At 41.3% G+C, this 24,196-nt stretch overlaps 1 protein-coding gene across 1 annotated transcript in view; it reads right to left on the bottom strand.

Annotated features, from left to right (window-relative positions):
* CSMD2 (CUB and Sushi multiple domains 2) overlaps nucleotides 1-24,196 on the bottom strand; it is an 819,526-nt gene that overhangs the window by 143,500 nt on the left and 651,830 nt on the right. The window contains exons 30-34 of the mRNA XM_070950069.1: nucleotides 19,388-19,582; nucleotides 18,804-18,920; nucleotides 12,007-12,120; nucleotides 9,768-9,863; nucleotides 3,125-3,328 (exon numbers count right to left, since the gene is read on the bottom strand). Of these exons, the coding sequence (XP_070806170.1) occupies nucleotides 3,125-3,328; nucleotides 9,768-9,863; nucleotides 12,007-12,120; nucleotides 18,804-18,920; nucleotides 19,388-19,582 (726 nt within the window). The remainder of the gene's footprint in view (nucleotides 1-3,124; nucleotides 3,329-9,767; nucleotides 9,864-12,006; nucleotides 12,121-18,803; nucleotides 18,921-19,387; nucleotides 19,583-24,196) is intronic.

Here is a 24,196-nt window from a genome sequence, read left to right as displayed (position 1 = left end):
TAGCCTTTGTGTTATTACGGTTGAAGTTAAAGTACTCATTTACAGGTAGGACGTTTTGGTAAATAATCTTATGAACTAAGCTTAGGTTGGAATGTAGACGGCGTAGTTCGAGGTTATCCAGGCCTAAAATTTCAAGCCTGGTGGTAAAGGGAATTTTATTTTGAGCAGAGGATATGAGTACTCTCCTAGTAAAATATCTCTGGACCCTCTCTATTGTATTGATGTCTGAAATACAGTGAGGGTTCCAGGCAGGTGAGCAGTATTCAAGGATAGGTCTGGCAAAGGTTTTGTATGCCCTAGTTTGAAGTATAGCATTACGAGAGAGAAAACTTCGTAAAATAAGATTGACAACTCTTAATGCCTTTTTTGCAATGATGTTACAGGGCGCTCTGGGGCTTAGATCTTTTGAAATGAGTATTCCTAGGTTCTTGACAGAGTGTGGGTCAACTTTTAGATCGTTACCAGCCAGCAAATATTTCATGTTCTTATTTCTATTGCCAATGTGCAGGACTGAGCATTTGTTAGCAGAGCTTTGGAGTTGCCAATTGTTTGACCATTCAGATACATAGTCTAGGTCATTTTGAAGGCTAGTAGAGTTGCCTGTGGTGTTGAATAGTTTAACATCATCGGCAAAGAGGACACAGCTGCTTATAATTTGATCACAAAGGTCATTGATATAAAGCAGAAAAGAGTGTTGAACCTATATGATTTGAATGTAACAGGGAAGGGGAGGTAGGGCATGTTATGCGTACCATTGATTAGGGATGTACATCTAATGGAACAAAAGAGCTTTCTTAGTGGCGGCCCCTTCTTTATTGAACATTATTCCCCCAAGGTACAGTTGCCCCCCATCCTGTTGCTTTCTCAAAAACATGGTTTTGCCAAGGGGCCTGGGTACTACAAATGGCTGATTTGATTATATTGTTGTTGCCATGGTGGCATTTTTAATGGTTTTCTTATTATGTGATGGATTTTTTAAAGCCATTCGGAGTCATCTGTATGTGGCTTGGGCAGCTATATTAATTTGTTTAATAAATAAGTAATTTTAGGGAGGATGTGTACCCCAAGGAACATCCTGCAGCAAAGACAGAGAAAGATCAGGCTCTGAGATGTGCACCAATTCCTCATGAATCCTTGCTGGATGACTTTGAATCAGTTCTGGAGAACCGGTAGTGGAAATTTTGAGTAGTTCAGAGAACCGGCAAATACCACCTCTGGTTGGCCCCAGAGTGGGGTGGGAATGGAGATTTTGCAGTATCCTTCCCCCAGGAGTGGGGAGGGAATGGGGATTTTCCAGTATCCTTCCCCTGGAGTGGGGTGGGAATGGAGATTTTGCAGTATCCTTTCCTTGCCACACCCACCAAGCCATGCCCATCAAGCCATTCCACGCCCAACAAGCCATGCTCACAGAACCGGTGGTAAAAAAAATTGGATTTCACCACTGCTTTGAATGCAATATAAAAAAGGAGAACATGCTGAAAGAACATTCCCCATTCCTTTCCTGCAGCATCTACAGATGATTTGCACCTGCTAGAGAGCCTCAGCCGTTTCCCGCAGCAACACTGAGTCACGCCTTCCATTTTCCCTGACACAAGTCTCTCTGGAAAGGAAACTGTACCCTAGATAAAAGATGCAAATTATCTGAAACGAAATGAGCTCTACCCTATTCATAATTTATTTGGCAACAGGATTTAGCAAAATGCATTTTAGTTTCTGCTAGCCTTGAATGAGGGAGAAGAAAAGTTGCAGGACCCTGAACTTGCAAGAAATGTTTCTCCACCAACCCCAAGATTTCTAAGCTATCAGGAGGGTTCATCTCAATCCTTCTGAGGAAATCTCTGCAGCCACAGAGGTTAGAAACTTACTTTCATACGTGCACATTTATTGCCAATATTGCCAGAAAAGTTAATTCTGCAAATACCCAATAACCTTGCATATATCCATATTAGAAGTTACCCTGGAACAATTACAGCAATCATTTGGAGAACATATGTGATTATAATATATTCATGATGGAAGCATTTAGAAAGGATTTCTACTGTTCCAAATGGAGTTGGGAAATCTCAGATGGCTAAACAAAGAACAGCTCAATCCTTCTTTGCCTTCATCTTTGCCGTAGGGTTTCTCAACTTCGGCAACCTAGAGATGTGTACACTTCAACTCCCAGAATTCCATAGCCAGCCAGATCCAAACCTGCTCAATTGTTTTCAAGGTCAGCCAAAGTTTTTTAGCTTGTCCCATGGGTTGGGTCATTGTTCTAAAGCAGTGGTGGCGAACCTATGGCAGGCGTGTCAGAGGTGGCACTCAGAGCCCTCTCTGTGGGTACGCGCACTGTCACCCCAGCCCAGCTCCATCGCGTTTCTCCCACAGGGGGGAGAAAGAGGGAGGGAAAGAAAGAGAGAGAGAAAGAGAGAGGAGGGAAAGAGAAAAATGATATTGCAAAAGTTTTTTTCTTTTTTTATTGTTGCTAAATGTAATATTTCAAAAGCAGAAAAAAAATGAAGGAGCATAAAAGTGCATTTGTCACATTTTTCTTAGAACAATTAGCTGAACTCTGCCTTGTTTATCATTATTTTAGGTAGTAAAACCCAGTGGTGAAATCCATTTTTTTTTACTACTGGTTCTGTGGGTGTGGCTTGGTGGGCGTCGTGTGGCTTGGTGGGCGTGGCAGGGGAAGGATACTGCAAAATCTCCATTCCCACCCCACTCTGGGGCCAGCCAGAGGTGGCATTTGCTGGTTCTCTGAACTACTCAAAATTTCCACTACCGGTTCTCCAGAACCTGTCAGAACCTGCTGGATTTCACCCCTGGTAAAACCTCATTATTCAAGTTAAATTGCCATGTTGGCACTTTGCAATAAATAAGTGGGTTTTGGGTTGCTGTTTGGGCACTCAGTCTCTAAAAGGTTCGCCATCACTGCTCTAAAACAATGTTTCTCACCTTGGCAACTTTAAGGTGTGTGGATTTTAACTCCCAGAATTCTGGGAGTCGAAGCCCATACATCTTAAGACTGCTGAGGTTAAGAAACACTGTTTTAAAGTCTGTTATACAAAAAAGAAAATGAACATGCCACAGAATGACTGGCAGTGAATGCCACTTAGTCCTGTCTTTGGCAGATACATACCAAGACAAGTAGGCACCGAAGAGTTCCACTGGGCAAGAGTTCCAGGCATCGTCAAGCATTCAATGCTGTGGGATCCCTTGAGGGCATAGCCAGCATTACACTCAAACTGGATCACAGCCCCCACTGAGAAATCACTGCCAATCCGTCTCCCATAACGGGGCTCTGGCACAGAGCTGCACTGGGTGGCACTGGTTCGTGGAACCGCTTCAAAAGACAAAGAAAGGAGAACATTATGGAGCAGGATAGGTACTGAATAGAATAGAATAGAATAGAATAGAATAGAATAGAATAGAATAGAATAGAATAGAATAGAATAGAATAGAATAGAATAGAATAGAATTTTTTATTGGCCAAGTGTGATTGGACACACAAGGAATTTGTCTTGGAGCATATGTTCTCAGTGTACATAAAAGAAAAGATACGTTCATCAAGAATCATAAGGTACAACACTTAATGATAGTCATGGGGTACAAATAAGCAATCAGGAAACAATATCAATATAAATTGTAAGGATACAAGCAACAAAGTTACAGTCATACAGTCATAAGTGGGAGGAGATGGGTGGTGGGAACGATGAGAAGATTAATAGTAGTGCAGACTTAGTAACTAGTTTGACAGTGTTGAGGGAATTATTTGTTTAGCGTGATGGCGTTTCGGAAAAAACTGTTCTTATGCCTAATGTTCTGGTGTGCAGTGCTCTATAGCGTCATTTTGAGGGTAGGAGTTGAAACAGTTTATGTCCAGGATGTGAGGGGTCTGTAAATATTTTCCCAGCCCTCTTTTTGACTCGTGCAGTATACAGGTCCTCAATGGAAGGCAAGTGGATAGCCGTTGTTTTTTCTGCATTTCTAATTATCCTCTGAAGTCTGTGTCTGTCTTGTTGGGTTGCAGAGCCAACGGAAAGCTTTTTCATTGAGCTTGGCTTTCAAGCTCTTAAAATAAACCTCACATAAGAGATCAAGGGTGAAACATATACTTCAAAAGTGTCCTTGTGTTATAGCCTGTGTTTATCATTATTTCCAGGCGAGCTAATGAAACACAACCTTTTCTTCATCCTCCAGCAAATCTCCCAGAGGCAAAATGCAGGGAGCATCCTATGATAAATAGCAAGAGTTATTAGAAAAACTAATATCAATATCCAAGAGATTAAGTCCTTATTTCTCCCAAATTTTTTTCTGAATTTTTTTCAAGAGAATCAGTCCATTTTAGAAGGAAACATCAGGACCTTTTGCAGCTGAAATTTAGTGCTGAATCCAGAGCATCCAGAGTAACACTATGGAGAACATAAATGTAACGAAGAGTCCTGTGCTTATTTATGTTTTAAATTAAGAACATTATAGACTTGGTAAGCAGATACTTTTGTACAGGAGCTAAAAGTTAGAAGTAAAACATACAATGCAGATAGTACCTGAAATAATTCCTTCCCAGGACCAGATTTTACTGACTTCTTTCTTTGCCTATTTTATTTCCTGATTGCTATTCATCAATTTCACTGCTCACTTATGGCACAGAAACAGATGATAGTAGGTAATGATTGATTTTGCCATAAAAAAAATCCCCATGAGATAGGTAAGGGGTGGGGTGCTGAGGTTTGGGGCTATGGAAAGGATAGATGGATGAGAAATCCCTGGGCCCCTTTAGGTAGGCATTTGTCTGTCCAGAGAAAATATTCAGAGTTCAATGTAAGCATTTCAGTTTAATTTAATTCAGTTCAATTTCAATTCTGACCTCAGAATGAAATTCCCATTTTGAAAGTTTACCCCAAGTTCAGGATAAAACAGCACCTTTTGTCCTGTTTTAAGTGATATGATTCCCAAATTTGACTTTTTTAGAGAGAGAGAGAAAAAAAACCAGAGTTGCAGTAGTCAATAAGGTTGCAGAAACAGGTTTTAGTTTAATGCTATTGCTGTGTGTGTGTGTGTGTGAGAGAGAGAGAGTATCAGAGAGAGAGAGAGGGAGGGAGCGAGAGACGGAGGGAGAGAGAGAGGGAGGGAGGGACGGAGGGAGGGAGAGAGAGAGAAAGAAAGAGAGAGAGGGAGAGAGAGAGAGAGGGAGGGGGGAGAGGGAGGGAGGGAGAGAGCAAAAGAGAGAGAGAGAGAGCATTAGTCAAGTACATCTTTATTATTTGAACTAGTTCTTTCTTTCTTTCTCTTTCTTTCTTTTTCTTTCTTTCTTTCTTTCTTTCTTTCTTTATTATGTGTAGAGAGACATAAGTTAGAAATCAGAGGTAGATTTGGAAATTGAGATTCATTTGGAATCAACTACCGCTGGTCCAGGCAATTTCCATCATATATTATTCCCTATAGTTAGTAAATATTTTGGATTTTCTTGCAAGTAAAATTATGCTACCTTCCCCCAACTGGTTAGGTTGCATTTCTGATCCCTTGTGAGCTTCTCACGCGTTGTAGATTGGGGTCTTTCTGTGCTACCCAATTAACCAGAGGAAGATAACAGGATTGTTTAGAAAGATATCACTTTGGTCAAGATGGCCATAACACAGAATTAATTGGATCTGGCAATAGTTACCTAATGATGCATCTAATGAAAGAGTCTTTGTGGTCAGGTGACACAGTGGCACATATGTGCCCAAGTGTAGATGTTGTCTTCTGGAGCATTTACCAGATGTTTCTCCCTCCCTTTCAAATCAACAACCTAAGAAGTGTGTCTTTGCTACTGCTTTATTGTTTATAAGTGGTCTCCAAGTAAATCCATTGCTGTTACTTCTTGGCTGGACTCAGTTCCTGGCTGTTTGATGCACAATGATGCTCAACCTGTTTTTAGCTTCAGTTGCTTGCTATAGAATAGAATAGAATTCTTTATTGGCCAATGTGATTGGACACACAAGGGATTTGTCTTGGTGCATACGCTCTCGGTGTACATAAAAGAAAAGATACATTCGTCAAGAATCATAAGGTACAATGACTTAATGATAGTCATAGGGAACAAATAAGCAATCAAATCAAATCTTAATGATACCAGCAAAAAGGTTACAGTCATACAGTCATAAATAGGAGGAGATGGGTGATAAGAACAATGAGAAGACTAATAGTAATAGTAATGCAGCCTTAGTGAATAGTTTGACAGCGTTGAGGGAATTATTTGTTTAGCAGAGTGATGGCATTTGGGAAAAAACTGTTCTTGTGTCTAGTTGTTCTGGTGTGCAGTGCTCTATAGCGTTGTTTTGAGGGTAGGAGTTGAAACAGTTTATGTCCAGGATGTGAGAGGTCTGTAAATATTTTCACAGCCCTCTTTTTGACTCATGCAGTATTCCTCAATGGAAGGCAGGTTGGTAGTAATTGTTTTTTCTGCAGTTATTTAAAAACAAAAACAAAAAAAGAAACAAACAAAAAAGAAACCAAAAATCATCCCTTGGCCAATATTTCTGTTGACTGGAAGATAGGTTGGGTTCAGCACAAATTACATTTGTGACTCTAAGACAAAAGCAGAGAAAATCAAAGACAATTGCAGTTGTTCTTTCTGGATCTGAAGCATTCTGTGTTATCTTCCACTATAATACAGTCCACTTAAGAGATTTCTGAGATCTGTTCAAGTGATACTCTCTTATTCTGAAATCAAAAGCAAAGGGATTTTTTTTGTTTGTTCTGCAACCAAACTTGGGACCACAATTTCCCTTGCTTAAGCAAAGCAGTTGTTAAGTGAGTGACACCTCATTTTATAGCCTTTTTTTTTGTCATGGCTGTTAAGCAAATCTCTACAGTCGTTAAGTGGATCCTGCAGTCATTAAGTGAATCTGGTTTCCTCCCATTGACTTTGCTTGTTGGGAGCTAGTTGGGGAAAGTCGCAGATGGCAATCATGTGATCCCAAGACACTGTAACCATCCTAAATAGATACCAGTTGCCAGGCGACCGGATTTTGATCACAGGATATGGTCCGAAATGGTCATCAGTGTAAGGACCGATCATAAGTCACTTTTTTTCAGTCCTGTTGTAACCTTGAATGCTACCTAAAGGAAAAGTTGTAAGTCGAGGAGTATCTGTATGCTCAAGCCAAAGTGATACATTTCCTGTGCATTGTAAAGACTTGAAGAGCAGTTGGATGAACTAGAGACGAGTCTGATGTGAGCTGAAGAAAGTCAGGCAAAAGAAGTAGGAAACGCCTGTTTGCATTGCAATTTTTTTTTTTTTATAGAGAAGCAATCAGCAAGAACTGTAGGGGTGGGGGCTTGCAATTACATTGAGGAGGGAAGAAGGAAACTCTCATTTGACTTCTTCAATGTCTACTTAAATCATTAAAAATTGCTATCAAAATGCATCCCCCAAAACAGGCTGAGTGATGACTGAATGGATCTCTGATTAGACAGACAAAGCATCAAAAGGAATCCAAGCTGAGTTTCTCTGTGGTAGGCTCAAGCTTTGTCCTAAATCAAACTCCCCCACGCTTCCAAGGGGCAACTCTGACGCTAAGGTCCTTCTGGAGAATAACTCTCAAGGGCCTTTTTTCTTATCCCCCTCTGGAGAACATCACACACACTAGATGTGTTCTTAATTAGGAGTTTCCTTATTGAAGCCTTTGAAAAACATCCCGGGGAACAAAGAAAATCTGTGAAAAAGTAAAGCTTGTTCAAAGAATCTAAAAGTAGCATTTCAAGAGAGGCTTTTGGTGGAGAACCAGGCAGTGTTGTGGTCCGCCAGCAGCCTGAAGAGCTAGCAGCGGAGTCGGACAGTGAGGAGTCTGGGGAAGGCCCAGACGAGGGCTCTGCATTGGAGGCAGAGATGGGGCCAGGGCCATCTGGGTGTGATGCGCGGACTCTGGAGCCTCCAGAGTCGGACATCAGAGAGGCAGAGGAACAGGAGGAGCCTGTTTTTAGTGCACGCGTGCTCAGAGAAGGCAAGATCAGCTAAAGCAAAAGGGACGACTCAGGAGTAAGGCCAGGAGATGATTGGCCCCTCCCATAAGGCTTAAAAGAGAAACAAAGATACTTGGGGCCTTTTGCAGGAAAGCAATGTTGCTAATTCTGTTTCCAGTCGGCGTCTCTTGTTTGTTTCTGAACTTTGTGGGGCTTTGCCAAGTAAGGCCTTTAGCAGGGTATCGAAGAAGATAAAGGTTGGTGATTATCCCAAAGGACTTCTTCCAAAGGACTTGTTTTGCAACTAACTGGGACTCGGCTGGGAATGAACATAATTCTCAGCTGTTACAATAAAATAGGTTCGTTTGGGACTAATTGTGTCTTGTAATGACTCAGTAAGCCTAGGTCACTACACCCTGGCAGTGGCTTTCCTTATGCTCTGAATCCTTTCCATGAGGCTGTGGTGCTGTATATCTCTCCACCCACACTTTCTGGAATGTTCTCCCTCCTTCCTGGGAAACTGCCTCCTACTTCACTGTAGTCCATCATACCAAGCACCCCTTCCATTGGCACCATCTCTCACAATCAGCCCCAGCATCTTTGACATACGATCATCCAGTCTGCGTTTTGAAGATATATGAACAAGTGATATGCAATAGGTTGGTCAAACAGCCAGAAGAAAGGCACAACCCTGTTCTTCAAATTTGGCTCATCTTTCATTTGATGCTAGAATGTTTTCTTTAAGAATTCTCCTAGCTCTGGAGTGTATAATCTTTTTCCTACTTAAAATTTTGATCATGTGCTCTTACCACATGGGTGCCAGGAGAAGATGCTGGCTCACTCACAAAATGGCTTCAGTGCAGTAGTGGCTTTCAAAACCCATCACTACCGGTTTGCCATTCCTCTTCTATTGAATTTCCATCCCAACTCTACCAGACATTGCCTGAATTCTGATTATACACTATGTTCTGTCCCCGTCTCCACACACACACAAACACAGCCAGCCAAGGGTTAAGAAAGCACTTGGCGCGCACACAGGTCGTTATCTCAAACTTGGCAACAATATAAGCACCGTCTGCCAAGAGATTTACTTCAACAGATAACATAACATTACATACGCATTGCAAATAGTCCAGCAAAACAATATCCCTTCGGCAGCTTCAGGCGTTGTTCAAGTGACTAGCCAGAGTTAGTTTTTGTTCGTCACAGAGTTTTACCAGCCACCACCCTCTCTTATATAGTCTCTGGGGTGTGGTCCAGTGACTCAGTTATAATCCCTAGCACACCTCCTTAACTGCTGCAACCGTTTATCACGCCTTCGTTGGCGTGCATCCAGGAACGACGGCTCTCCTTCCTCGCTCTCATCAGAGACACCTGGCTCCTGGCTAATCTCCTCTTTCTCGGCCGGCACCTGAGACAGTGCCAGAGGGGAGGGGCCTGGAGAGGGAGGCCTGGCTGACTCCTCTCCCTCATGTTCGGAGCTTTCTTCCTCTGATGAAATAGGCTCAGAGGGCGGGGCCACAACACACTAAGACACAAAATCTGATTAGCAAAATTCAAGTGTTTCCTTCACATAACATGCATTGCGTAAACAAGTGAATGTCAGGAGAAGGTGAGGAACAAAATAAAAAAAAAAAAACGGTGCACTAAGATTTTATGTCTGAGCCCAGAGGAGTTCTGAGTTTACATTTCAAGTCACTGTAAATTGCAGTATGGCATATTCTCCATTCAGAAAACTTCAGGCCACAATCTTTCCTATTATTTCTGGAGGGCTTATGCTCTATTTTTATTGGACTGTCATAGTCAGCAGAGTTATTTTCAGACTCCTCACCTACCTTGATAGACAAAATGGAAACCTTTGGCTGTGGCCTGCCCTTTGGCACTGAATTTGATCAGTATTTGGTTGGTGGTAGCCAGAGGCAACGATTCACCTAGGAAAGGAGGAAAGAACAACCTTCAGCAAAATGCTATAAAATAAGAAATCTCTTTACTAGACTTTAGGACCACATTACCACCTACCTTTTATGAACGGCACACCTGCAAATTAGGTAAATTAAGTTCCAGGAAAGTAAAAATGTTGATTTGTGAGAAAATATAGCACATTAAAAACAAACAAACAAAGGAAAACAAATAAGTTTAAAAGCAATACATAAACTTGAAATGAAAGTTATGAAATAGATTAAATTGAAAGCAAATGACCTCAACTCACTAAAAGGTTTTGGACAATACCTGGGAGAATCAAAACGTCTATTCCTGTGGCCAAAAAGTGGATATCTGGTGAGACTTTGGGGGAAGGCATTGCACAGAAGCTATATCTTTTCCCATCATTGCCTCTGATGAAATTATTGTTAGAATCATATAGACATTATTACATTGATCCTTCCCTATCATACTTCAAAAACATTTCAGAAGCAGTAGAACACAAGTTCTGAGATCTGCAAGTGGGCATCACACACAGTCCAGAGGCTACCATGTGAGGACAAATGCATTGCAAAGATCGCTTGAAGGTGGGAGATACTTCTAATGTAATCTACCAGATCCTCTGCGTGGATTGCCCCTGTGACTATGTAGGATAAGTGGAGAGGAAGCTAACCACCAGATTGCAAGAACACAAGTGAACGGTCAGACGAGAAGACTGAAACTCATTGCTGGCCACACATTGCAATGAATAAGGACATACATTCAATTTTGCGGCTACTAAAATTGTTGGTCGAACAGGTACAAAAATAGCCAGGGAAATGATCGAAGCCTGGAAAATGGTCCCCATGTCAGTCAATAGAGTGCTGATTTACCACCAGCTTGGAGCCAAGGACTTGGCAGCACAAGGAAACAACAGACAAGATTTAATAGCTGGCCATCAACACTCCAATTAACAACTAAAAAGCTACACACAACCAAGCACCACATAAATTCCAGGAATAGAATTGCCCAAAGCACACTTTCTGGTAGAGAAAAGTTCCCTAAAGGTGGGCTCCAGCATGAGTCCAAAAGCTCAGAAGACTAAATCTCTGGTCTCAGCAATCGGCACAGATTGGATCCTGCAACATTAGCCTGGGACACTTGCAGTGGTGAAATTCATTTTTTTTTTACTACCGGTTTGTGAGCGTGGCTTGGTGGGCATGGTGTGGCTTGGTGGGCGTGGCAGGGGAAGAATACTGCAAAATCTCCATTCCCACCCCATTCTGGGACCAGCCAGAGGTGGTATCTGCCGGTTCTCCGAACTACTCAAAATTTCCGCTATCGATTCTCCGAACTACTCAAAATTTCCGCTACTGGTTCTCCGGAAACTGTCAGAACCTGCTGGATTTCACCCCTGGACACTTGTATCTGCCTTCTTCCCAGTCAACTTTGAAAATTTGCCTAAACAAAGCCAAGATCAGTCTGGGATACCTATCAGATGCAGTTTATTATTTATTTATTATTTATTAAGAACATTTGTACAGCCAACTGACTTCTAAGCAATCTCACTGCTACAGTCAGGATCAGCTACAACTACCAGAACATATCCATTGGTAGCCCTGTGTACAGCATTTTATAGTAGCTCCACAGATTGGTGATCAGGACATGAATTATAATTCTCAAAAGTGTAAATTAGATTTATTTTTACTCGGTTTCATTTCTCTATAAATAACAACTCCCCTGAAATTTATGTGAACCATGGTGGAATAACTCCCCTTTTCCCTGTGGGTTGAGCTGAAAATCGCCATGGCTAAACACTTTAGAGCAGAGGTCTTCAAACTTGGCAGCTTTAAGACTTGTGGACTTCAACTCCCAGAATTCTCCAGCCACATAGCTATGCTGGCTGGAGAATTCTGGGAGTTGAAGTCCACAAGTCTTAAAGCTGCCAAATTTGAAGACCTCTGCTTTAGACAATCACAAAAAACACACTCAATTAACCATCATAGGACTGATATCAAAGCAGGAATGGGTGGAAGGGAATGCATAGAGTGAACATACATAGCATGATCCTTTAACAATTCCACAATCAAGGCGTGCCTACAGTTTTTGATAGACATCTCTTAGGAAGCTTTTTTTACCCACAGGAGGAAAGAAAGAGGCAGAACCTCTTCTTACCTGTATGAGAACCAGAGAGAGAGCTGAGGAGGCGAGAATGTTGGTTTGGACCATCATGTACTTCAATGATGTCATGGAGAGCTGTCTGGAAGAAGGCAAACTGGCCAAATACCACTGTCGGTGGGAAAGAAAGAAAAGTGGGGTATTTAAACATAGGAGAAGGTGCACACATTTGATCATTCCTCTCTAGAAGACCAAATTGGTGCCCTTGGCAAAGCTGAAGCTAAAATGGAGCTGAGAGATGTGTAAAGATGCTGGGGCCCCAGGATTTTTAAAAAGTGGGCTTTTAATGCACTGGCTCCAACTCTCTGACCAGTTCTGGAATCCCATTTAAAGCATCCCTGTCATTTATTTGTTTTATTTATTAAATGTATATGCCACTCATCCTACTGTCCAGCATCAGGACCTTTAAGATATGTGGACTGAAACTCCCAGAATTCCCAAGCATATTGAAAGGCAATCTACCAGCTATCTGGGTTACTGGTTCAGCTGTCAAATTGTTCTTACGGAGTTTTTTCCTAAGAGCCAATCAATATTTATCTTCCATGAATTAAAATGATTATTATAAAAACCTCTTTTCTGTGATCAGAACATATCCTGGCCTTCTTCTGTGTGATATACTTTTATTCTGCATGATATCTCACTTTCTGTATATATTTGGCCAAATGCTGAAATTAGTGGATATACATGAATTTACCGTATTTTTCGGAGTATAAGACGCACCGGAGTATAAGATGCACCTATCTTTTTTGGTGAGGAAAAGAAGAAAAAGAAATCTCCCTCTGCTTTGCCTCTGAGCAATTTTGCCTCGTTGCAGCAAACAGTAAACAGCCTGCTTTATTTTCATTTTTGTTTTCAGCATAGCTTGATTAGCACAAAGAAAAAAAAATCTGCTCCAGCAATTTACCTCTTTGCAGCAAGCAGCAGAGCCCTGCCCAAAACAGCTGAGAGCAAATCAGCTGAGAGTCGGGAGGCCAATCCAATCAACTTGTGCTAATTAGGCTGCGCTGAAGCTGAAAGGAGCTGTTTCTTCTTGCTGTTTGCTGCAAGGAGGTAAATTGCTGGGAGGCAGAGGCCATAGGGTGGGGGCCACTGGGCGGGCAGGGCTACATTCGGTGTATAAGACACACCTAAATTTTCACCCCCTTTTAGGGTGGAAGAAGGTGTGTCTTATAGTCTGAAAAATACGGTAATCCCTTTTCCAAATGCCATTTCAACATGGACTAATATGCTTAATAACATCTGGTCCCCACAGAACATGATCAGGAAAAGAGGGATGTATGAGAAGGGATGGAGCAGTGAGGGGAAGAAGAGGAAACTGACTTAAAATTTGGTGGACTCTTTTAGAAGAGTTTCTTTTACCCAGAGTTTTGCAGAATCTTTGAACGCCTGCAACTATGGGCCACTTATATTCTGAATGAAGTAGGATTATGGAAGACTCTCTTAACCATTCTATTAGAGCAGCAGTTTGAAGCCCTGGAGATTTCATCCTTCTAATCAAGAAGGGCCATTTGAAACATTGGCAACTTCAATGTGTGGTGGCCAATGGACCAATTTGGGATATTATCTGCTGTTGTTCTATTTCTGAAGCTCTACCTTTGCTTGCCCTGTTGGTAATCTTCAGCAATTCAAAGAGGGAAAGGTTGAACACAGGAAGTATTAGAAATACACAGATGTGAAGGTCAACTTTGATTTGGATCCAAGCTCATCCCACTTTGGATTGGTTTGGCTACAGCAGTGCACTAGCTTATTCATCCATTCTGTTGGTTTATAGGTTTAATAGGTAAAGGGACGCGGTGGCTCAAGTGGCTAAGACGCTGAGCTTGTTGGTTGAAAGGTTGGCAGTTCAGCGGTTCGAACCCGATTGCTGCATAACGGGGTGAGCTCCCATTACTTATCCCAGCTTCTGCCAACCTAGCAGGTAAAAAAAAATGCAAGTAGAAAAATAGGGACCACCTTTGGTGGGAAGGGAACAGTGTTTCGTGCGCCTTTGGTGTTTAGTCATGCCAGCCACATGACCATGGAGACGTCTTCGGACAGTGCTGGCTCTTTGGCTTTGAAACAGAGATGAGCACTGCCCCCTAGAGTCAGGAACAACTAGCACATATGTGCGAGGGGAATCTTTACCTTTGCCTTAGGTATAGGTGCATTTTCTGGGTCTGGTTTTATTTGATTCTGAATCACAGCATGTTTGACCTTGACTCATAGGAATTGACGTTTCCAACCAATGGGCGGTGGCGGGACACACATTTGAAACTGAATTATTTATGTTTAATTGCAATTCTTTTTAAAATGAGCTATATTCCTGCTTTGGGATTTTCCTACCAGTAACAAGCAAGACATAAATAATATGGAAAAAATAATAATTTTTTAAAAAAGACACACTGATTGCTCATTACTGAGAATGGCCAAATGGTAATCAGTGAGCCAAGGTTGGCATTGACAGATTTTTTTTTTCCTGCTCTGTGATAGCCCTGCCAGATTTTAATTGCGACATTGTAATAAATTTCATACCTGGGAATAGGAAGATAAAATTTGCAAGCTGTGAAAGATTGAGCCTATGATCCTTTGCAGGTTTTAAAAATACTGCAAATTTCATCTCTTCATTTTTAAAACTTTGATTTCACTTTAGCTCTATAAAAAAAGACTCAAGGACACTCAAATGCTAATAGAGTTTTTTTTTTTAATAAAACAGATATCAAATTTATCATATCTAGGATTATTCTTGCTGAATACTAGGGGAAAAAATTCTTCTTAACAGTAAGAGAAATTTGGCAATGGGAGCAATGGAGTGGAGCAGAGAGGGTATTCAGCTGGTTCGCACTGGTTCGCGCGAACCGTTGGAGTAAATTTGGCCAAGGTCGCCGAACCGGTAGCAATGGCTGACTGCCCACGCCTCTGAACCGGTCCCCCATTCACCGCTCGCTCGCCCCACCCACCATGTTCATTGCCGCCATGTTCTTTGCGAATGCACATCCCATGTTCTTCACGCACGCGCATCCCATTGCAGTGCATGCATCCCATGCAATGGGATGTGCATAGGCAAAGAACATGGAGGCGACAGCAGCAGGTTTTTCTGCAACCTCCAGTACTTTTCAGTGACCTGGGAGGCTTCTTTGCCAGCAGCTTTCCAGCAGCGGCGGCTGGTTGGGGGCCACCGAAAACTCCGGTCAGTCCAGACTCTGGACCAGCCGCTGCAGAAGGTAAGCATCCCGAACAAAGAGGCGGTGCTGGGGGAGGAAGTGGGGCTAGGGCTGGGGCCACTAAAGGAAGGGAAATGGGGGTGACTGGTGAAGGGAGGGCAGGGGTAGATAGGTGGAAATTCCAAAAAATTTCCTACCTTTTCCTGTGGGTGTGGCTAGGTGGGGGGATGTCATGTGACTGAGTGGGCATGAGTGACATCAAGTTGGCCATGCCCACTCAGTCACCTCCCCCCTCCCCCAGCTACACCCACTGAACTGGTAGCAAAAATTTGTGAAACCCACCACTGGAGTGGAGGGCTCTACTTCACTTAGATGTGTCCATATGTGTTCAAAAAATGGGCGTTCATTTTGGGGTGGGGTGGGGATAATTTGGATTTCTCCATTGTCCAGGACATTTCAATGACCCTTGCCAGTTCTGCGACTCTATTTTTCCACTGTTACTGAAGCTAATGGACCTTTAACTAGTAGCATATTGAACAAACATAAACAATGTCAAGGCATAGAGAGGAAACATACAGCCCTGTATCAAAAACATTTGTGGTACTGATTTCTATGCAGTTTTATGCCAAAGCACTAAAGCTCCTTGAAGCTGTAAAATTCTTTAATGGCATAGACATAACTCACAGTCTATAGAAAAAAAAAACCCTTATTTAGTCATTCAGTGGAATGTCTGGCAAGAAAATCAAGAAAGATATAAAGAAGGACTTAATTTCAGGCAACTTGTTAATCTAGAACAGGGTTCACAATCTGGTATTCTCTAGATCAGGGGTCTCCTCCAACCTTGGCAACTTTAAGACTTGTGGACTTCAACTCCCAGAACTCTGGGAGTTGAAGTCCACAAGTCTTAAAGTTGCCAAGGTTGGAGACCCCTGCTCTGGTATGTTGGGACATGTCAGGAATTATCTCCACATATCTAAAAAGCATAAGCATGGGAAGGGATGATCCAATATCCCCCCCCCCCCCGGCCAGGCATGAGGATGGTGACCAGTCTAAGCAGCTTCAAGAAGGGAATAGAATAGAATAGAATAGAATAGAATAGAATAGAATAGAATAGAATAGAATAGAATAGAATAGAATAGAATAGAATAGAATAGAATAGAATAGAATTCTTTATTGGCCAAGTGTGATTGGACACACAAGAAATTTGTCTTGGTGCCTACGCTCTCAGTGTACATAAAAGAAAGAAAAGAAAGATGCACAAATGCATGTGCCAGTTAAAGTCACTGGAACTTCAGATATTGGTTCAGAATTACCTAATGCCTAATGCAAGTTTCTAGGAGAGAGCAGCAACAGAAATAAATTATTTTCTGAATTTATGCAACTTGTTTTACCAGGCCAACTAAAAATGTAGCAGCTGTATCCTGGCTGCATAAATGTAGCCCATTTTGGTTAGCTTTTTGATACACCTGAATGAATTCAGAAAGTTGGGCTAGCCGGGTTGTCTCCCACTGTGAGCTTCTTAAAGGAATCTTTAAGAAGATTCCTTTGGGATACTACATGAAACAGAGCACAAACTTTTCTTATTGGACCTAGAAATATCCAAAAGGCAAAATATCTTACAGAGAGGATGACAAAAACTCTTTGTCAAGAATTGAGACACCAGCTCAAAAATTCTGTTAAGAATTGAGACACCAGCTATTGCTTAAAAAACAAGGATTAAAAAAAAACCCTGAGAGCATATGCTCCACAGAGAATGGAGACTATGTAGAAACAACAATTTGGATTGTGCCTAAGAAGAAAAAAGACTATATTTTCCCCCAGCCCTCCCAAAATATTATTTCCAATTTAAATTCATTTGGGTGACAGCATTTTTTCCCTGTAAAAATGAAGGAGAAATGAAATACCACACAGATTTTGTTTTAAAAAAGAGCTGCCTTCAAAAGCTTTGGAAGTATGTAGGTGCATGCATTTCAAAATATAGCTAGGGCTCCAGGGTTGGGTTTCAAATTTTTTTACTACCGGTTCTGTGGGTATAGCTTGGTGGGCGTGGCAGGGGAAGGATACTGTGACATCTCCATTCCCTTCCCACTCCAGGGGAAGGTTACTGCAAAATCCCCATTTCCTCCCGATCAGCTGGGATTCGGGAGGCAGAGAATAGATGGGGGTGGGGCCAATCAGAGGTGGTATTTACCGGTTCTCCGAACTACTCAAAATTTCCCCTACTCGTTCTCCAGAACTGGTCAGAACCTGCTGAAACCCATCTCTGTAGTGCTCCTTTCTGCCTTGAAACCCCAAGGTTGAGATTCTTTTCTGGTTGTTGTTGCTTTTCACCTGATGCTTTTGTGATCTACAGCTTGTAAATACCCATTTAAGAAGTCACACAGTGCCTTGGTGTTCTTTTCAGTTGGCAACGTTAGCAAGCTTTGCCAAATCTGGAATGCAGATAGTCCTCGACTTAGTGGTCGTTCAAAGTTATAACCACAAGCACCTATGATCATCGCAGCATTCCCACAATCATGTGATCAAAACTTGAACAGTTGTATTTACAACAGTTGCAGTGTCCTGGGGTCATGTAATTGCCAGCTTTTGACAAACAAAGTAAATTGGGGAAGCTGGAGTCTCTCAACGACTGTATGATTCACTTAACAACTGTAATGGAAGTCAGCCTTGACTCCTGGTGCTTTCCAGAAATATATTGCCAGAGTAACTAGCCCAGGATTACCAAGCTGGCTTTGTGCCTAAGGTTGGACTAGAAGCCATGATCTCCTGGCTTCTAATCCAGACCATCAAGACCACACCAAACTGGCTCTCATTACCTTTAAGTCAACCTTGACTTCCTGCTAATTACCTGAACAAGTGCCTGCCACTTTCTAGGCCATGAATTCAGAACCTTGATTGATTCCTTCCTAGGGCTTAGAGAAAGTGATTGGCCCAAAGTCACCAAGCTGATTTCATGATTAAAAAGGTAAAGGTTCCCCTTGCACATATGTGCTAGTCGTTTCCGACTCTAGGGGGCGGTGCTCATCTCCGTTTCAAAGCCAAAGAGCCAGCGCTGTCTGAAGACGTCTCTGTGGTCATGTGGTTGGCATGATTCAACGCCAAAGGTGCACGGAATGCTGTTACCTTCCCACCAAAGGTGGTCCCTATTTTTCCACTTGCATTTTTAACGTGCTTTCAAACTGCTAGGTTGGCAGAAGCTGGGACAAGTAATGGGAGCTCACCCTGTTATGCAGCACTAGGGATTTGAACCACTGAACTGTCGACTTTCGATTGACAAGCTCAGTGTCTTAGCCACTGTGCCATCACGTCCCTTTTGGTTTCATGATTACAGCAAGACTATAACTCACGGTCTCCCAGTTTCGATCCTGATGTCTTAACCACTATTCTAAACTGGTTCTAAGGAATAAACCTACCCGTGAGAAATTATTTTAGACATTTTCCATCTGCAGGATAAATTGAGAGAAGTCATCTGCATAATTTTTCAGCTGGCAGATTTGGTGTAGACTCTTGAAAGGCTCTGTACTCTCAGCTACGATTTCCATCATTCTGTTGGGTACCATTAATAATTCCTGACTCATATTACCTCTGCTCACCTCTTTGTATCAACACTACAACCAGAAAAGGATTAGAAGGCATGAACAATAAAGGATATACCATAATCTTTGGGCACAACGATGAAATACAGGCACACTTGTCCACTGGTATAGTTCTGAGGATAATTGGGGGACAGGACGACACCATCCGATCCTGTGTACTGACCTCCACATGGTGCTAAAACACAGAGAAAGGAAAAATGAGGTTAGTTTCTGATGATTGCCTCCTTTTTCTTCCCTAGATTGCTGGCCCAGAATACTCTATTAATTCAATGGGCAATAAGCAGCAGGCATGCTGCAGAATGCATCTTAAGCAGAACCTGTGCCTGATACATTTTTTATAACTTATGCTGCATTATACACTGGGAGCAATAAAACCCTAATGAATGATTGTTCAACAGAATTTGATTTCAAATGGTGGGGAATTTCAAGGAATGCCCTAGATAATGAGATAGGACATCATATGGAAAACAAAACATTTTTGAAATGGAAAAGATATATTTTTTTTAAAAAAAGAAAGTTGTTCTAGCCACTCTACAATTCTCATAATTTCACTTGTAAGTTCAGTTCTTCTCTATCATTTGTAAGTATTTGTATCAGAAGAAGAGTGATGCTCTACTTGAATTCAGAACACCTCCAACTTACCTGTACACATAGGCCTTGGCTTGTTCCACACAGGTTTCCCATCTCCTCCCATGACACATGTCAAAGTGGATATCCCTTCAATCACATAACCACTGTCACAGTAATATGTGATTGTGGAGCCCAGTTTCAGCTCACTTCCAGCACGAGTCCCATTCTTAATCAGACCTGGATCAAAACAGGATTCTCTGGGGTTTTCTGGAAAAAAAAAAACACAATCTGAATATCAATTTCCTGATACTTCTAGCCTTGCATTCTCAGGCTAAGCACTCAATTAGAATTTTGTGGAGCAAGAAATGCTCCACTATCTGGAAAAGTCACATGCAACCACTTTAGATTACAACAGGTATATAAAGGGAGCTGAATAAAGTCAAGGATATGTTAAGGAACCTGGAGAACCTTGGTACAAAATTCTATATTTATTCTTTTATTGTTTTTGAAATAATGAGAAAAAGAAAAAGAACAACGTGCAAAGTGAAAAATACAGACAATATCAAAGAAAAAGAAACAAGCAAAGTGCATTTTTTAAAAAATAAAATATAATAAAGAAAAAAAGTATATCAATTAACAATAAAAATGTAGTAGAATGTAGTCTGGATTCCCAGAAGGGAGGGGCTGCCTCCTGGGGGCATAGAGGCAGCAGAACTTGGAAAGTTTGATCAGCAGGAAGTGGTTAAGATGGTTTCTCCCTAGCACTTCACAGTAGTTCACAGAATATATCTATAGTTATATAGATAGTTGCTTTAGTCTGACAAGATTCTGCCAATAGGTAAGGAACAATAAAAGAAACTACTCTTAAGTAATTTCACATGTCATTCTTGCTTCTTTGGCCTGACAAAACAGTTACAATTCTAGAGAAATCTCAAAGGAGCTCTTCAAAATGTAAGTCTTTTGAAAAGTCCAGTTTCTAAGAAAGGCCAGTTGCCTTTTGAAAAGCACCTTTGGGACAACCATGACCTGGATTATTGAAAATCCCCATAGACAATTCTACAGGTAATTATTTAATGCAATTATTATTCAAATACATATATCTAATACACTGATATACCGTGTTTCCCCGAAAATAAGACCCTGTCTTATATCTTTTTGAAAGATATAAGAAATAGCACTTGGCCTTGTTTTTGGGGAGCTCTTATTATTTTGGGGCACATGGAGGAAACCAGAGGAAATGGCAGGGACTGGCTGCACATCCGTTTAAATATTTTCCAGGTGGGGGGCTTATTTTAGCACATTTGTTCAAAAGCCCAGTTGGGCTTATTATCAGGGGATGTTTTATTTTCGGGGAAACAGGGTAACTATTATTTTAACCTACTGTATTTTGTACAAACAAGGGCCATATTTTATATTTCTCCATACAAAATCTACATCGATAGGCAGTTTGTTCATAGGTGACAAACGCAATCAAGTCCTCAATCCATTGAATAAAATCTGCCATACATTTATCTTTCTAATATCAATCTTTAGGCTACACAAAGGGCACAGGGAGAATCCATTTACAATCCATTTACATTGTCTGATTGTCAATTCCAAGTACTAGCTCAAAAGATTGCTTTTGTTAATCATGATAACTACAAAATTCTTCCTCGATGCCCAAACAACCATTTCTAAGTTGTTCATTCAGGAACAAATGGGTGAAATTCCCCAGTGTCACTGATGTCATGACTACCAATACTCAAATCCATGTAAAGTTAGATTAACAGCCCCTGAGATCCGTCTCTGCAGCCTGAAATGCAGCAGTCAGAGTGAATTGCTGAATTCAGGGTTAGTGGAATATCTTATTATTAATTCCAGACTTGGTCTGCTCAGAGGCCAATTACTGTCTGCCTGTCACAAGAATGGATGTTGCAAATCTCTTCATTTCAGCTCAGGGGAAAACAGAGGTTCTAGTCTTAAGCCATGTCTAGCCAAAGCAGAGACCTCATGGGTCTATCAATCAAGAAATTTCATATTATTTGCCTGTTGAAATGTAGGATCCTACATTTCTGTTTCCTGCAATCTCTGCATCAACATGCCTGAAAGCCTGAAGAAACTCAGTCCCAGATTAATGCCTACGTTTGCTGGAGATCCAGGATTCAAGACAGGTCCAAGCAGGGCACTTTGCAGGGTTGTGTCAAAAAAGGCAAGCTGGTCATGTGATTGATGCTTCATCAATCACATGACCAGCTTGCCATCACAATATACATTTTTAATGGGCATCACAATATACATTTTTAAATTTTATTATTATCTTTTTTAAAAAAAGTCTTGTCTTTATAAATGGATTTATAAATAAAAAATAATGATGTTAATTATTTATTTCTATTAAAAAATGTGGTGTGATCAACGTCACACCAGCAGTACTTTTGGCAATTTTTGCAATGCTTGCAGGGAAAAAAAAAGGGTAAGATGTTAATCACACAACTTGCAGCAGCCATCTTGACTGTTTTGTCTTTCCTCTTTCAGAGACCCCCTGGATTCAATTCCAAGGAACATTGGGGAATGCCATATGGTGAAAAATGTTCCATTGTTTCAAGAGAAGATGACAGCTTAGACTATAATTATAAGTTTTGTTAAGGATCTCTCCTTATGAAAAAACAGCAAGGAAACAAACTGCTTTTCTGAATAGGCCAATTACTATCTGCACTGACTTTAATTATAATCAGGCTAAGACCATGTATAATTATACTCAGGATGGAGGTAATTCAAAACAATGGTATAACTGTTGAAAAAGAAAGAGTAGAATCTGACAAACAGAAATCAAGAAGAAAGAGGTATCGGGAGACAGAACCCAGTTTGGGGTAATCCTTCATCACAGCTTTGAGCAGAAAGAACATCTACAGGTATCCAGGTAGATGTGGAAGAAGCAGAAAACATTTTTTTTCTTTCAAGAGCTATTTATGGGTACAGACAACAAATTATATACTGTATTACAGTGGAGAAAAAAACCACAACTTTCAATTCCAGTGTTAATGATGGGACCTGAGGTTCTGACTCCATAGCCATAGAACAGATCAGACACGAGTAGAATTGATACACTGCAGCAGAGGTGAAATCCTACCGGTTCGGGTGAATTGGTAGTGATAAAAGCTACCAGTTCAGCGAACCGGTATTAAAAAAAAAAGCTAACGGTTGGTCCGAACCGGTATGTCCGATGATCAGCTGTGCTGCACAATTTAAAATCGCTAGAAAGTAAGAAATCCTGCTTTCTAGTGAATCTAAATTGCGCGACACAGCTGTTCCCCCCCTTCACTGTTCTACTTACCTTCCCAAGCCTCCTTTTTCCATGTGCAGTGCGTGTTCGGCACGTACCGCACATGCATGCATGCAGCATGCATTTGGCACACACTGCACATGTGCACACAGTGTGTGTTTGGCATGCACTGTGCATGCACATGAGGAAGCAAACCGGGGAAGATTTCACCACTGCACTGCAGCTTTAAGAAAGTTACCTTGGAAAATGCAGGAATTGCAAAAGCTGGCTGAGAGCTCAATTCCTGCCCCACATTAATCGAGAAGATGCTGATTGTAATAGAATTTATTAAAAAAAATTCAATTCCTCAAGCATCACTCTGACTGAGCAAAGGTTCCTTTCCAGTGCGAATCTCTTAACTTGATGAGCAACACAGCCAAGATAATTGAAAGGTGATTACAGACATCTCTGTCGCCAAGGAAGGGGCCCTTTTTAACTCAATGAAGTTCACTTCAAAGCAGATAAGCACGGTGGTCAGTTTTAACAGACAGATAAAAAGATAGAAATGCTAAAAATCAATCAAGACTGGAAACAAAAATTAGCCAAATGTGTTTTTTTCCCCTCGGTTTCCCCTGTGTGTAATCTTTTTTCTTTCTTTCTTCATGCATAAAATATAATTAGAGGCTTTGATTAATCCAGAGGTTTTGTCATTTGAAAATTGCTCATTAAAAGACCAGAACATTTTTTTAATATATTTTATTTTAATTGTGAACAGCATGGCCCTGGCACAATCAGAAACTATATTTGGGAATCAGATTGTCATAGTGAAGAGGAGCAGAACACTTTTCTCCCTTCCTCCAATGGTTCAGACTCATCCTGTTAGCAGTTCCCCATGATGTAGGTCACCAGTCCTGATTTCCTTGCAAAGTGCTTCCGTACTATTAGCAAAACTTTGTTTTCTAGGTGATGGATGGACACGTGGGAAATGAGTCCGAAGTATTTCTGGATTGAGACTTCCAAAAATACACACACCCCTTTCAGATCTGTAAAAGGGTATTATTTTCACATTGGAGGTGATAATCACAGTCTATTTTCTCGGCTGTCCATGGCCTTCTCCATATCTGTAAAAGGCCCTTGTTTGATCTCTGGCTGTTCCAGATTGTTTAAAAACTTGCTTCCCAAAGTTCTAAATCTCCCAGAAAGAATTCACCGATAGATTTCAGATATTGTCTACATGCAGTAGTTGAACTGTGGGGTCCTTAGTACTCTCTACGCTTGGTTGTTTCATTAAGTAACAGCATCAGTGCTAGAAGGAAATGGGGTTTTCTCTCTTTTTATATAACAACTGGCTTGTCCTGCCAGTGTTGGTGGGAGCGTTCTTGGTAGTTCCTTGATTAGGCTGTTTACTGTTTGTTTGTTAGTAAGTAGTTCCTTGATTGGGGTATTGTTTACTGTTTGATTGTTGGTCTAATATTAACCTTGGTGGTTTTGTTTTTATATATGGCATGTGTTAGCCAAGGATCACCGACATGGCTGGCTGCCTCTGTGAAAGGAATTTTTTCGGGTGGTGTTATCTTTACCCGTGGGATGCCTGAATGCTGGTAGGCAATGGTGGGGGGGGGGGCTTTCTTGTCCCTACACAG

This window comes from Pituophis catenifer, unplaced genomic scaffold (genome assembly GCF_029215685.1).
Source record: "Pituophis catenifer annectens isolate HBS135680 unplaced genomic scaffold, rPitCat1.0.hap2 SCAF_9, whole genome shotgun sequence".
NCBI lineage: Eukaryota > Metazoa > Chordata > Lepidosauria > Squamata > Colubridae > Pituophis > Pituophis catenifer.
The sequence above is the reverse complement of the archived record's forward strand: the minus strand, read 5'-3'. Positions and strand labels throughout refer to the sequence as shown.